Consider the following 15,209-nt stretch of genomic DNA (forward strand, 5'->3'; position numbering starts at 1 on the left):
ACATAAAATGCTCACTTTAAATTGATCCAAATAAAAATAAATTAACTAAATAAATCTTAGACTCTTGAACAAGGTTCATTTCATTGATAAATATATTAGTCTTGCTTTTTTAATGAATTATAATGACTTAGAATTAAATAGATTGTAGATAATGACATTGTTAGAGCTGAAGTCCATCTGTGTATATAGAAGAGGTTACAGAAAAATTATTTTACTAGCACCTCTTTGTATAAAAAATGAATGAAAAGTCAGAAGCTATTTTAATAGGAACAGAAAAGAGCATTCATCAATTCTAACATTGCTAAAAATACTAGTGAATTTATTAAGACTACCATAAATAAATTTTATAATTTACTACCTACAGATGTTCACAAAATGTATCAAAGTAACAGATTTTTTCCAAATATATCCTACACAAATAGCATCCACAGTACCATTTTACACTGCCATTAAAATGGTCCTTTTCAAATAAATTGGAGTAAACTTGCATACAAATGCCTGTAATAAGTAGGGAAATTTAACTAGAATGCGTAACAGCCCTGTACTTTGAGTCTGGTTCAGAATATTTATCATCGGCTGGAAATCTGGCCTTTCAAAAACATGCATGCATTTACATCCTAGCAAACTGTTTATCTCAATTCAAAAGATCACTTATTAAAGCTTATCCATGTATTTGCTTATTTGCAACTGCTTATTAAAGGAGATGAATATCAACATTAAGCATTTTTAGTGCTCAAAAACATGTCCTAAAATAAACCTCACCCTCATTGGAAATTCTTATTTTGCTTTTACAAGGTTTATCTGCATAATCAAACACCAAAGAAAATTTGTGATTTTGACCTTTGTCATCCCATTTATCAGACTATTAACTCAGTCACACATCCAGTTTTAAAAGGTTAGAGTCTCCTTTACAATGCCTACTTCCAATTAGAGTGAATAATACACAAACGAAGGCACTGAAGTTACTGCACTTTGTTAGTCCTGGTTTTAAGAGCTTTTGAGACTAGAAATAGAAAAGGCATATAACTGTAATCTATTTGGAAATTATGGTTTTCTATATTTATGGACACTAATAAGAATATCTGCTATCACTCACAAGAAAACTGGTAATACATAAATTATTTTTTGTGCTTTTTAATGCAAACAATCCAAAATTTTAGTAGTTGTTTTATATAATCACTCCATTCATTGACTCTCCCATTTTCTCATTAACGTTTCTGTTATAATAAATATGTTATCAAGACAGGGTTTTCTAAGATCTAATTTTATGCAAATCTTAAACATGGTTTTAGAATATTTCCCTGTATAATAATAAAATGAATTTTTTTTTTCTGTTGCCTTTAAGAAAATTCCTCAATATTACAAAGTTGAAGGCAGAAAGAGTTGACCTTACTTTTGTATTCCAGATGAAAACCAGCAGCGGCCACGCTAATATCCGATTGGAAGTGTAAGTAGAGCTGATTGGAAGTGCTATTCAGCAGTGCTGGCACAGTGGTTCCTGTAAGAAATAAGGTCAATTTAACTTTAACCAATGCACTCACTTTTTCAAGTAAATATGTGAGGATATTTTCAGACTTATAAATCTCCATAGTTTGTCTGGTTTAATCTAAGTATTGGCATTTAGCATTATATATTGAGTCTTTCTATTGTTGATAGTAAAACAAAAAGTTAGACTTCATCTTCTCTACACTGCTCCAGCAGAAGACGTGACTAGCTTTGTATCATGTCATTAAATGAACACATTGAATCTTATATTGCAACAATGCTTTCGGTTTTCTGCATTGCTTTCTTTTAACATGAAAAGTTCTGCTTTTTTTTTGTTTAGACTTGAATGGACATGTACAAAGAGGGGACAAAATCTAAGTACCCAAGTCTAAAGCGGTGGGGGAGCCATCAGTCTGAGGAGATGCTGATCCAATGGATTATTTTTAAGATGTTGCTTTGGATTATGTATCTCTTTTCTATTCTTTGTGTGACTCATACTGAATTATGTTCCCCCTGAGATCTGTGAATGACTTCAACTAAGAATGTGTGAAAAGGGAAATAGAGGTTTATTTTTATATAATGCTCTCTTTACTTAAAATCTCCTAGTCTGTGTCAGAGCAACCCAGAAGGAGAATTACAGATGCAGAGGACCAGGGAAGAAAGAAACTCTGACACTGGAGGCTGCTGAGGTAAAGAAAAATGTTCATGAGTCAGTTTAAAATATTTTGGCTCAATGTATTGTCCTGTGGGAAAATGCTAAGCAAGTTTAAATCATTTTTTTTCTAAAGCACATGTGCTTGATACTCTACCATATTAAATCTATTCCCTAAGCAAGAACTGTGCAATAGTAGTTGTCAAGGAAATATCCTTGTATAAAACCAACCATGGGACAGGCAGGTTATTAGAGGAAGGTACCATGACGATAACGCCAACGTATGAAAAAATAATATTTACATAGTGGAACAAAGAAATAAGTTGATTATTCAAAACAGATAAACATTAATGAAAAAATAAGGCACTCTTCAATTCTCCTTGTCTACTTAAGCAATCTCGATGTTACAGTATCATCCAGTAGCTTTAAATAAACAGTTCCATAAAGGACCTCAGTTGTCTTTTTTTTTTAAGGATTTTTAAAAAATTTCTCTCCCCTGCCCACCCCAACCCCCCATTGTCTGCTCTCTGTGTCCATTTGCTGCATCTTCTTCTTTGTCCGCTTCTGTTGTTGTCAGGGGCATGAGAATCTGTGTTTCTTTTCATTGCGTCATCTTGCCGTGTCAGCTCTCCATGTATGCGGCACCATTCCTGGGCAGGCTGCACTCTCTTTGGCGCTGGGCGGCTCTCCTTACGGGGCGCACTCCTTGTGCGTGGGGCTCCCCTACACGGGGACACCCCTGCGTGGCAGGGCACTCCTTGCGCGCATCAGCACTGCACATGGGCCAGCTCCACACGGGTCAAGGAGGCCCGGGGTTTGAACCGCAGACCTCCCATGTGGTAGACGGATGCCCTAACCACTGGACCAAGTCTGCTTCTCTCAGTTGTCTCTTGATTATCCTAAGGCTTCTTAAATTGGATGTGTCCAATAACCTGCCCCTGGCTGACCTCCCCTGTTTCGTGTCTCAGTCAACAACACTGTCAGTCTCCACCCATATCCCAGCATCCGCAAGTTCCTTCCTCTCCATCACCCCACACTGCTCTGCAGTCAGGCCATCGGACCTTAGCGGGTAGCTGCCCAAATCCCTCCCTTGCACTCACCCCATCTATTCTTTATATCTACTGCCGTCACACTAGCCTAAGCCACTGTCGTCTCTCACCTGGACTACTGAAATAGCCATCAATTTAACTTCAAAATCTCTGTTTGCCATTCTATGAATTCCTCCTTCTGCATGCAAAATAAGCTTTTGACAAATGCATTGTATTTGTTAATTTTGTTTATAAACATGTGGTATGGGCTATTTCTCTTTTTAAAAACTATTTGCTTTCTTCTCTCTCCTTTTTAATAAAAATATTGAAATACTTTTTAATATTTAAATTTTTAAAGCAGTTTAGTTGAGATATATTCGCATACCATATGATCCATCCAGAGTGCATAATCAATTGCTTTTAGTACAGTCACAATGTTGTGCATCCATCACCACAAATAATTTTATAACAATTTTATTACTCTATGGGCTATTTCTTTTACTTAAGCTCTAAATCAACTTCAGTATGCTCTGTTGGCCATTCTATAGAGTTGGAGGACATTTCATCGCTATCATTACTGAGGAGTCCCTCCTTGTCCCAGGATATTCAATGGTCCCAACACTGGGTCCCCTGCTTTTTATTCCCCATATCTTCATTCTCCCAACTCATATTATCCCTTGAATTCTGGTGCTTCCAATACTCTTTTGCACACTTGACAGAATGCACTCTGCCAGTTAAGTCCCTGATGCTAGAATCTAGCCTTGCTAAGCACTTCATGCTGTCATTTCCATTCTGAGGTAACACCACCTCCTTGTGGTGCTGTGAGGATATTGTGATGGCTTTAATTACTGGCTGATGCCCTGGCCGAGGGAAGGTCACAAACTTTCAACCTTGGTCGTCTTTTTAACCTGCTCAACTTGAAGCCTTCACCGCCAGCCACTTAGCTTCTTAAACAGTGAGCTTAGGCTCTTAAGTGACCAAAGCTAGGAGGAGATTTTCCTTGGAAAATGGACACCTGCTGCTTTTAGTCCAAGCCAAAAAAAAAAAGCTAACAAAGACCTGGCTCTCTTCCTGGAATGAGGTAGGGGAAAACACCAGTTGAGTAAGTTGCAAACAATATCACAATAATATATCCTGTCACAAATGCAAATGAGTTTTTTTTATTCCATTCTGATGATACCTTAAGGACTTCTTGTTGAACTAATACAGAAAAATCTTTCATTGGGTTTAAAAGCTTCACCTACATTTCAGACATATAAACTTATCTAGTAATTCTGGCATCTTTGGCCAATCAGGACACAATCTATCTCAAACCATTAGCAGCATGTATAGAGGGAACAGAGAAAAGGAGAGAAAAATAAATACCATCCACTCCTTACAGATAACATGTGCCTGTGTGTGTATGACACGTGCATGGAAAGGGACTTTGAGAAAGTGGACTCCCAACTGAGATTTAGGGTCTGTGCCGCAATCCATTCACTCACGGCCAGCACAGGTTGACTTCCAGGAGTCTTTCCATTCCTGAATCGCTAGTGCATAGTTCCCTGAAAGGACACTAAAAATGTGTGTCGAATGATAGGCACTTTGAAATGTTTGCAGCTGCTACCCCTTTGCTTTGGGACCCTGGTAAATATATCTACTAATTGAACAGTTTGCGGGGAGAAGCTGTAAGTTTCTCCCTGCTGGTGAGCACAGATATCATACAGAAAAATTACTGCTTAAAGCTACATAATAACTAACAGAACCACATGGGGAAATGCAGCAAGTCGGGGAGCCTGGGCCTTTTTTCCAAAAGGAGAAGCACAATCTTCCTGAGTAAAACTCTCTCCTCTGCCAGAAGCAAACTGCTGACTGCCAAGCTGAAAAATAGAGCCCACTCTGTGGCCATGAATCCCAAGGATTTAGAGAGAGATTTGTGCAGGAGAAGAACACAAGCAAAGAAGTGAGGGAGAACTGGACTTTGCCTGTTGGCTGGGCCAGCTCTAACCCACTCTCATACCAAGAAGAGAGACATCCATTTATAACACCAATTCTTCATCTATTTATATGATATTTGCTGTCCTTTCGTCCTTTCACTAGGTATTATTTTTATATTTTGGATGATATTTGTAGAAAAGACAATATTACTATAGCTCTAATTTAAACAAAAAGTTTTCATTGTAGCGTTTATACAACTTTTTGCCTAGCTTTCCCTGTGATTTGTGTTAATCTGTGACTTTTCCCACCACATTACTATAATATTTTAATTAACTGTAAATCCTTGTAAGAAGTGTTGTCCTTCCTTGCTTTCCAACTATGGGTGTCCTGTTACCGAGATGAGAATCAGCTCAGTTCTCACCTCCTCATAGAAACCACCGTTGGCCACCCATGTTGGTAGTGGGATATATTTTCCCTGTATTGAAAGATACGGCTTTTCACTTCTCATACAACGCTTTACATTTTGTTCATTTTTTTTTCAATCGTAGCCTTTTTGAGAGATGAGACCCTCACTTATCTTTCTTTTTTAATCGCCCACAACCCCGGCATAGTAATTCTCACATGCAGGTATGCAATACACCTGCGTTGGTTGTTTGACTTTTTTGTTTGTTCATTTTCCTGGCTGCATTACTGTGGAAGGGCTCTGGATAGGGAATCAGAAAACCTATTTCCACTCCTGGCACTGATGCAAATTAGCTCTGTCACCTTGACTAAGTCACTGAAAAAATTGTGATATGTTCCAACATGGATAAAATAATGATAATAACTCTCTTGTAGGGATATGCGAGTAATAAATGAACTGTGCATATTGAGAGTGCTTTGTAAAGTACCATGCTCCCTCTACTGTTGTTATTAATTGCAACAATAAAATTCACAAGCAGTCTTGTCTGGACTTCATTATGACATATAATCATTTGCTACTCTACAACAATCCTGGCTCTTGATGCCTCAGGTGGCATGACAGCCATGCAGGTATCTAGGGAGGGCTGAGGGGCTCCCGTGTACCTGGGCACCCCGACCCCAGCGGGAGAGAGGGCATGCTCCGCTCCACCCCGCTAACTGGATTTTCACTTTGGGCTTTTCTCCTGGTGGACTGTGAAAAAGAGCTTACTTCTGCCTTGTGAAATACAATTGATTTTTAAAACAATTGCCAGAGGCAGAATCTTTTGATCATGTTGTTTTACTGTGACCTAGATAGAAAGACAAATAACTAAGAAAATGGAGAAATTTTATTATAATCCCTACAAATTCTACCTTCAGCATGCTAATATTTACTTCTCCTTAACATTGATCGTCAGCTACAAATTGTCATGAATTTCGCTCTATTTTTTGCATTTATAATTTATAGCCTGCCCACCTCCAAATTGATTTTAAATGGCTTACAATAAAATACCTAGATACATATGGCTACCCAAATGGAAATGAAAAACCAAAGCACAGAGTTTATTAAAGAAGTCTGTAAGCAAGTAAATCTTCTGTTCTGAATTCTCTACCTCTGGCAACTACTTACTCTTATTTGTTTTTTACTTAACAACTAACTTCTAAAATGGGTTTAATATATCTTTTATGAATATTTAAAATATTGGGGGAATAAAATGTTTAAATATTGTTTGTTTAATATTAAAAAATTGTTGTTTTTTCTATAGAAAGGAATTTTTTTAAACTCATTTAAAATTTTCAAAAGAATAGTTGCAAGGAGAGAACTGACTCCCATATATCTACTCTCTTTATAGTCATCCTAATTCTGCCTGTCTATCATATGAAATGATTTCATTCTGAACCATTTGCAAACAAATTGCAGTCATAATGACCCAATACTCCTAAAAATTCAGTGCACATTTCTTAAAAGCGAGCAGTTCTCAAAAAAAAAATTGACACTAGTGTAACACTACCATCTGATCCACAGGCCCTATCAAGGTTTCGCAATCTGCCAATAATGTCTTCTATGCGAAATGATTCAATCAAAGAACAATGGGAGTATTTAATACTATGTCTCTAGTTTTCTTCAATCTGGAAGAGTTCCTCAGTCATTGTTTTTCATGACCTTGACACTTTTGAAAAATGCAAACTAGTTATTTTGTGGCATGTTTCTTCAATTTCAGTTTGTCCGATGCTCCTAATGATTAGATACAGGCTCTGTACTTTTGGCAAGATATCACAAATGTGATGTTGTACTTTTCTTAGGACAGGGCACACTGTTGATCGTGTTCCGAAGCTGGCTTGTAAATGCTTGCAGGAGCCGATTCAGCACATTTCTACCCAACTCTGTATTCGGTGACATTATATTGATTTCTTGAAATCTGGCATGGTGGGAGTACTTATACTACAAAAATGACAAATGCTACAAATCTGGATTTTTTTTTTTTGAGAACAAATTTATCAGTGTACCACTGATTTTGATGTCCCATTTTTGGTGCGACTGACATAACCTCTTGGCTAAGGTGGTCTCTGCCAGATTTCTCCACTACGAAGTTACAATTCTCCCCTTTTGTAATGAATAAAGATTATGTAGGGTAATACATTGAGATTATTTAAGTGTCCTGTTCCTCATCAAAATTTTACCCACTATTTTTAGCTTCCTTTTGTGCTAAAAGTCTATCCTGAATCAAATGATGATGATCTAATTCCATCTTCTGCATTTATTAGGTGGCATTCTGTAATAAGGAAAAACTTTCTCTTCTCCAAATTATTCATTCACTCATTTATTTATATAAGTACGGTTTCATAGATTTCTATTTTATACAAAGTGGATCATCTTGTATTTTTTTCCTGCCACTGTCTTGGAGTCAGCATTTCTCAAAGGAATCTGTTTGTTTAAGGTGAGAATGGTATTTACAGTGATATTAAGGAACAAGGATTTGGGTACTAGGTTTGTTCCTTGCCATTGGGCTGTTACTGTTTCTATACCTCCTAGAAGTAAGAGGTAGGAAATATATTATACATGTACACACACACCACACACATACACATATACGTACACACATTTTATTTATTTCAGGATCTATAAATATTAAAACCATGAATTTATACAAATATCTCTAATTCAAATACAGTACTAACAGGTTAATTCTAGTTTTCCTCTTTGCCATTTTTTCTAACGCTCTTCTCAAACAGGTAGAAACCTAGTTCATGTTAACCTCAGTATTTTTCTTTATGTTCTCAGTTCCCATGTGTGTACTTCGCTGGCATTTCCTCAGCCCACAACCCTACCTAGCTACCACCATGCCCAACCGCATTCTTGTTCGGTTCCTAACTATGCCAAACGCCTCCAGGAATAAATGGAAAGAGCTAGTTAGCCAATATGAAACCCTAAGATTCATTCTATCCATCATGAGATTTAGATCGTGAAGAAATGTGGCTGGGTTCACAGGGCATTAAGCCTCTCATTCTTCACTGCTTCAGGGGGCTGACCCTAATGAATAAAGAGAAAGTCCCTAGCCAGAAGGGAACTGAAATTTTGCATTTTAAATTTGAAAAAATGCCTTATAATCCTGGAAAAGAAAGAGGCGGGCTGTGGGTAATCTGAGCTTGGGTAAATTTAGTAAGCCTTGTTTGCTTTGCTATTCCTCTTAACCTCTTAGACCTTGAGACTTCCTTATATTCTGAGGTATGCATGCAAAAAGAGATGAAGAGACTGAGAGTGAAAAAAAACAAAAAATAGATTGCAAATTCATTTACCCAGAAAGTGGAAGGGCCAAACACGGAACCCCCGAGGTACCTGTAACCAGCCAAAACATTAAGAAAGTGGCAGGTCTAGTCCATGTAAGAATAATAGGCAAAGAGGACTCCAAATAATGGTTTGAATGACAGGACCACACCACATTGGCTCTGCTCATTATATACCCAACTCAGTGAATATAAGACTCCAGTAAGCAGAAGGGTCATTCCTCTTCCCTTGGGGAGAAGTGAGTAAAAGAATAGAGTGACCCAAAGTTTTTATCTAAAACTGTGAGAAAGGCACAGAAATCTAGTTCTCTAATGGACCAAGACAGAAAACAAGTAAGGGACTACGAATGCTCCTTTTTCTACTACCATTTTATGAAAAATTATATTGTACAAGAGAATAAATGGAGGGATTTTCATGATTACCTTTTCTAATTGAACATGCAAATAAAACCTTGACATCCACAATGGCCACCACTGTACACTGTCTCAAATTCATCAACATGTCTCTTGCTCATATATATTGTTTCCTCACAGAATGCATATCTGACAAGGGAAAGTATCAGCTAAGATGGGGTTCACCCAGTAGAACACTATTGTCTCAGAGCCTCGAAAAGTCCATAATTTAAGTTCTTCATCTTAGAAAAATTATTGACCACCACCTGTTGAAGATCTCCATGATCTCTCAAGAACATCCAAGCCTTTGATGTTAAATTACGAAATGAGAATACTGTGTTTCACTTTTAATTTAGAAAACTGTCTATTTGAAATTAGATATACATTCCTTAAGGGAAGGGGTTTTAAATTTAAAGAAATCCAATTTAAGTGAATGTGAAAGTATATTGCCAGCCTGACTCTTAAGTTGTTTTTTGTTTGTTTTTTATAATTTGCTGATTCTTAAATTGTTAGAAATGTTATTTATATAAAATAAACTTACTTTATGTTATTTCAAGTCAACTAAATTATTTTAATTGAATTTCTATATTTTTTTAACAAATCGATTTACTGAAACATATTAATAAAGAATAAATCCAAACAAAGTATCCAATCCATGGTATTTGGTATAATCACATAGTTGTGAATTCATCACTTCAATCATTTTTAGAGCATTTTCATTATTCCTATAATGATAATAATAATAAACCAACTTAAAAAACCTCATCTCTGCTCAGTCTCTCTATGCTTCCCATACCATACACAGCTGCTATTCTGTCTCCATCTCCCTAGTTTATTTGTATTTATATTTTACAAAAACTATCTTATTTTGCACGAGGTTTCACTATGTTATACAGTCCCATGTTTCATATTTTAGTTTTACTTCTAGTAATACAAATGTCCTTAGATATTACACTTCTTTTTTTAATACATTATTATTATTATTATTATTTTAAATACTTAGGTTACATAAATGTTACATAAAAATATAGGGGATTCCTATATGCCCCACTCCCTACATCTCCCACATTTTCCCACATTAACAACATCCTTCATTACAGTTGGATTTCTATCTTTAGATATCACTTACAAATATATTTTTCTTGGATCATTTTACTTACTAATTTATTTTTATTTAATATTAGTTTTTCTAAAATGTTTGATCTTTGCAATTTTTATTAAGGATGATAATAGCAACAAACTGCAAGTTACATACATATTTTTATGAGAGGACTTTCTTGATTCAAGCCTTGGACATTGTGAAGAATCTTTATTTTCATTGGTAAAGACAATAGACTGTGTTTACTAACTCAGGAATACTTCAGTTTCAGATAAATATATATCATTAAACTATCACAAAACAATTATTTAAGCCAACACGCATCTTAAAATGTGATCAAATAAAAATATTATGAGAAATGAGGACAATGTTATGGTTCATATATTGATAACCTCTATCTAAAAATGTTAAATAGTTTAAAATTCCTTGTAAATGCAACATCTCAGATATAAAAATTAAAATAGTAGTATGATAGTTGTTCTATTGTTAATATGTATTTATGTCAAATATATATTAAAAAGAAAAAAAAAACAAGAACAAAACTTTCCTCTTAGCTAAACTAAAATGCTCAAGTAGAAAAATGGAGATTCCTCCTGTTCTTATTCTTCATCATATGCTCTTGGCAATCAGTATGCTTATTTCTTTAAAAAAACAACTTTATGTCATTCTTAAAAAAAAAAAAGCAACAGACAAAAGGCAGCTTAACAAATTATGGAAGCATTATTTTAAAAATTCCTGTCCAGGCACATTTATCTTATTTAATCCTAAAAACAAACTCAACTCTTTCTCCAGTGCTCCAAAAGAGGAATAAATGAGCACAGATTCTTTAAATGACATGACCAAGGTCTCCTTGTTGATGAAGAAAATGAAAAAACAATGGTTGACCATAGTCACACCTTATAAAACTAAATTCTGTTTTCTTTCTTTTTTTTTTTTTAAACCTTTAGCATTGGTAAAACACATATTTTCCAAGCAGGTTATATCAATTAAATTCATAAAATGCAAAATATTTTAGCAATTGTGCTGGGCCGCATGGCACACAGAGATCAATACAGGTTCTCAAGAAAATGTCTAGAAAATGCAAGAGTACACTACACAAAAATGGGTAATCTAAACCAGATTTTAAGTATGCAAAAGCACACACACAAAAATTGCATGGTTCTCTTTGTCTGGAGCATTTGTTTTCCCTTATGTTTTTCAGGATATGTTTTACTTATCTGTTAAGATATTTTAAATTTTCCCAGGCAGCCTGCTTTTTTCTCCCAAATCCAGGAATCATATTCCTTTTTGCCCTCCTATAACACCCAATGGCTACCTCTAACTGTTGCTTAACCTATCACACATCATTGATATGATTAAGTTAAATTTGAGATCTACTTGTAGATTTTAAATATTGTTGTTGTAAATGACAAAGACCTGATCATTTAATCCCAACAGTAAACACAGTGCTTGATTTATGGAGCAGGTACTTAAAAAAACGCATGTTAAACTTAACTGGTAAAATACTTTATCTGATCTGGTAAAGGAAAATAAGAAATAACACTTGAGATCAAGCCTGAAGAATTATACTAATTATATTGGGCTGTTGGAAAGGAATGTTCCAAAAGAAATAAATAGTGTAAAGACAGAAAATATAGATTGCATGTGGCAGACAGTAAAAATTAGACTGATATTTTATTGCACAAAACTTTTATGTCCATGTAAAAATATGAATTTATACGCTGGCAACTAGAAACAAAATCACAGAAAACTATTAAAGAGATGAGTGATAAAATGAAAGTTGTGGCAGACATTGTTAATGTCTTAACCCACTATCTGTTTTCTTTCTCATATTTGTTAAGGAAGAATAGAATAGAGATGTTGCTTAGGGAAGGAATGTGTTCAGTTTAAAAAAAAAACAACAAAACCAGCCTTCCTTTGCAGCCTGGATGACCAAATCACGGTTAGATCAGTGAGATATTACTATCTTTATATACTTGTCTATATTTATAACGAGTAACTTGGGGGACTTTTTTGTAAGCTATTATTTACTAGATAAAAAAAAAAGCTCTTTAGATCCAGATTCCTTGTTATGTCAGAAAAATAAACTTTTATGTGCTTAAATCACTCTTTATTATATGATCCCTAACTCAGGCAGTTGCATTCAGACTCTGTGGCTAGACACACTGTGATTAAAATCCCAGTTACACATTGCCTATCTGCACACTCTTGGGAAAGTCTAAAATATCTAAACTTTTGTACCTCATTTGTAAAACAATAACAACAGCAAACCTTAACTCACCCTTAGGAAAAAATAGACAATGCATGTAAACAGACAAGCCTGGCACAAGAACTGTGCAGAAAATGACAGGTATTGGGATGACGATAAGGAGGAGGAAACCAAAGGTAGCCACTCTAACCAGGAAGACGGATGCATTAATGCTACAGAGAATGGAAGAGGCAGTGACAAATGTCTAGAGACAGCATAGCCTGATAGCATGGAAGAAAAGGTAAAAGGATCTGAATAAAGTTTAGGGGCAATGGGAAGGGAAAGAATTGCAGGACTGAAGGGAAGGTTTTGAAAGAAGAATCTTTATCACACAGATACAGTTGTGAGAGCTGGAGGTGGACCAAAGAGAAAGACAGGATTTAATTCACTATAATTTCAAGCCTGGCTACTAGTTATGAGTAGGTGGGGCAGTGTCTGCTGGAAAAGGTTAAGATTCCTGCAATTCCTACGTAACAAAGAGTTGCAAATTTTAGGCATAAACAGCTTGGTCTCCTGATAGCCTGAAACTGCAGAGTGTAATTTTCCAGGATTACTTACACTTACATCACGTTTGGAAGAGCTGAGAACTGTTGTCTAAACTCTGCCTTACCCCCCATCTCACACTCCTATTTCCCCCACCCCAGGACCAGGCCAAAGCCTGTAAACTCTAAAAGTTCTGTTAACCTCTGGAAGGTGAAACGGGCAATCACACCTACAACTGAAGTTCCTGCTCTCAGGGAAATCAGCTTTCTTTTTTCTCACCTATTTTCTTAGTGGTCTTAGATTCATAAAGCTAGAGAAACTTATGGATATAGGAGAGTTTGTAGGACAATTCTACAATGAGCATTTCTCTGTTTGTTATTTTTTGTTTTATCAGTGTTTTCAGATCTTGAGACACAAGCAAAGAAAAGGGCAGTTGGTGGCGTCTCACCTGAAAAACTTCCCAGTCGAGATGCAGTCATATCACCACCATCATAAATCTCAAGAGAGTCCCAATTCTGCTCCGTGGCAAAGCTGATCACCTGAATCTAGACAACAATATGAAGATAATATTTACTGTCAGTTGAAAGAAATTAATCTAAGCATATGGGATGTTTCATGAAATTAAAAACACAAATATAAAAGAAAAGACAAAATCACACAAAACAATCCACGTAAAGGGCATCCAAAAATGTTCACAAATGGCAGTTTTGATCCTGTTTTTATTCAACATGTTCATTATTTTTATTCCAAAGAGAGAAAAATGATTTGAAATACTATGCAGAAATAGTATGGAAAGTTATTATAGTCTATATATTTAAAATAGTCAATACAAAAAGAAATGGAGGGAAGCAGACATGGCTCAATTGATAAAGCGTCTGCCTACCATATAGAAGGTCCAGGGTTTGGTACCCAGGGCCTCCTGGCCTGAGTGGTGAGCTGGCCCATGCACAGCACTGCCATGCGCAAGGAGTGCCCTGCCATGCAGGGGTGTCCCCCGCGTAGGGGAGCCCCACATGCAAGGAGTGCATCCTGCATTGAGCCGCCCCACGCGAAAAAGTGCAGCCTGCCCAGGAGTGGTGCTGCATACATGGAGAACTGATGCAGCAAGATATCACAGCAAAAAAGAGATACAGAATTCCAGTGCCGCTGAGAATGCAAGCGGACGCAGAAGAATACACAGTGGATGGACACAGAGAGCAGACAATGGCGGGTGGGGGGAAGGGGAGAGAAATAAATAAAATAAATCTTTAAAAAAAAAAGAAATGGGGAAAAAAATGACACTGGCTAAGCACTGTTTATTACATACTCTGGGCTTCTAGACTTACCTGAATGCCTGATCCTTCTGTAACTATGATTTTCCATATACAGTTTAAGTTGTTACCATATGGTTCAGGATAACCAGGGGATAGGATTGTACCTCTCCGCTGAGTGAAATTGCCACTGCAGGGGACTAAAAGACAAAGCCACATTTAATAAAAATAAAATACAATGAAGCACAACATTTAGTTGGTGTCTGATTTATTTTGGAGTGTGATCGGATTTTAAGAGTAATTTTACATATTCTAGGAAACTGTAATTGACATTTTTTAGCCAAGGTAACATTTACCCTGTTCCTTTTAAAATTGGCAATACTACTGATTATTTACTATTATGCTAATAATTTATACATACTGAGTCTAGAAAGAAATTTTTTCAGGTTCTCAAAGAAGGGAGTATACTCAGCAATGCCATCTCTGAAAGTAACTCTCTTTAGATAATTTATCTACTACAATTTAAGAACCTTTGTAGAGCATTCTCTTCTATATGCAGGCATACAACTCCAAATAATATTAATGGGATTGTTATGAGCAAGTCTTGAGAGGAGAAGAGATGTGTAAAATGTACAAATGAATTTGAGTGTTAATCATGATTGCCCTAAAGGATCTTATACAAAATGAAACAAATAAACTATAACTAAAAATGCCATTGTTATTCAGGCTGTACTAACCTATTGCTTTTCAAACATTCATCAGCATAAATTTATCAAAAGGACATTACACAAGTAATATAGCAAATCCACCTTATAATGATTTTCCCCAAAATGAAATTATGTTGTATATTCATGACTTTAGCATTGATAGCATACTTAATAAATATTGAGAAGGAAAACAAGTTTCATACTTGTTAATCTGATGAGCT

The 15,209-nt window shown here is 35.9% G+C and overlaps 1 protein-coding gene across 1 annotated transcript in view; it reads right to left on the bottom strand.

The window, feature by feature from the left end:
- The window catches only part of CSMD1 (CUB and Sushi multiple domains 1), a 2,093,507-nt gene that overhangs the window by 255,757 nt on the left and 1,822,541 nt on the right, over positions 1 to 15,209 (bottom strand). Inside the window, exons 35-37 of the mRNA XM_058288018.2 lie at positions 14,357 to 14,481; positions 13,480 to 13,576; positions 1,394 to 1,498 (exon numbers count right to left, since the gene is read on the bottom strand). Of these exons, the coding sequence (XP_058144001.1) occupies positions 1,394 to 1,498; positions 13,480 to 13,576; positions 14,357 to 14,481 (327 nt within the window). The remainder of the gene's footprint in view (positions 1 to 1,393; positions 1,499 to 13,479; positions 13,577 to 14,356; positions 14,482 to 15,209) is intronic.

Source organism: Dasypus novemcinctus, chromosome 25 (assembly GCF_030445035.2).
Source record: "Dasypus novemcinctus isolate mDasNov1 chromosome 25, mDasNov1.1.hap2, whole genome shotgun sequence".
NCBI lineage: Eukaryota > Metazoa > Chordata > Mammalia > Cingulata > Dasypodidae > Dasypus > Dasypus novemcinctus.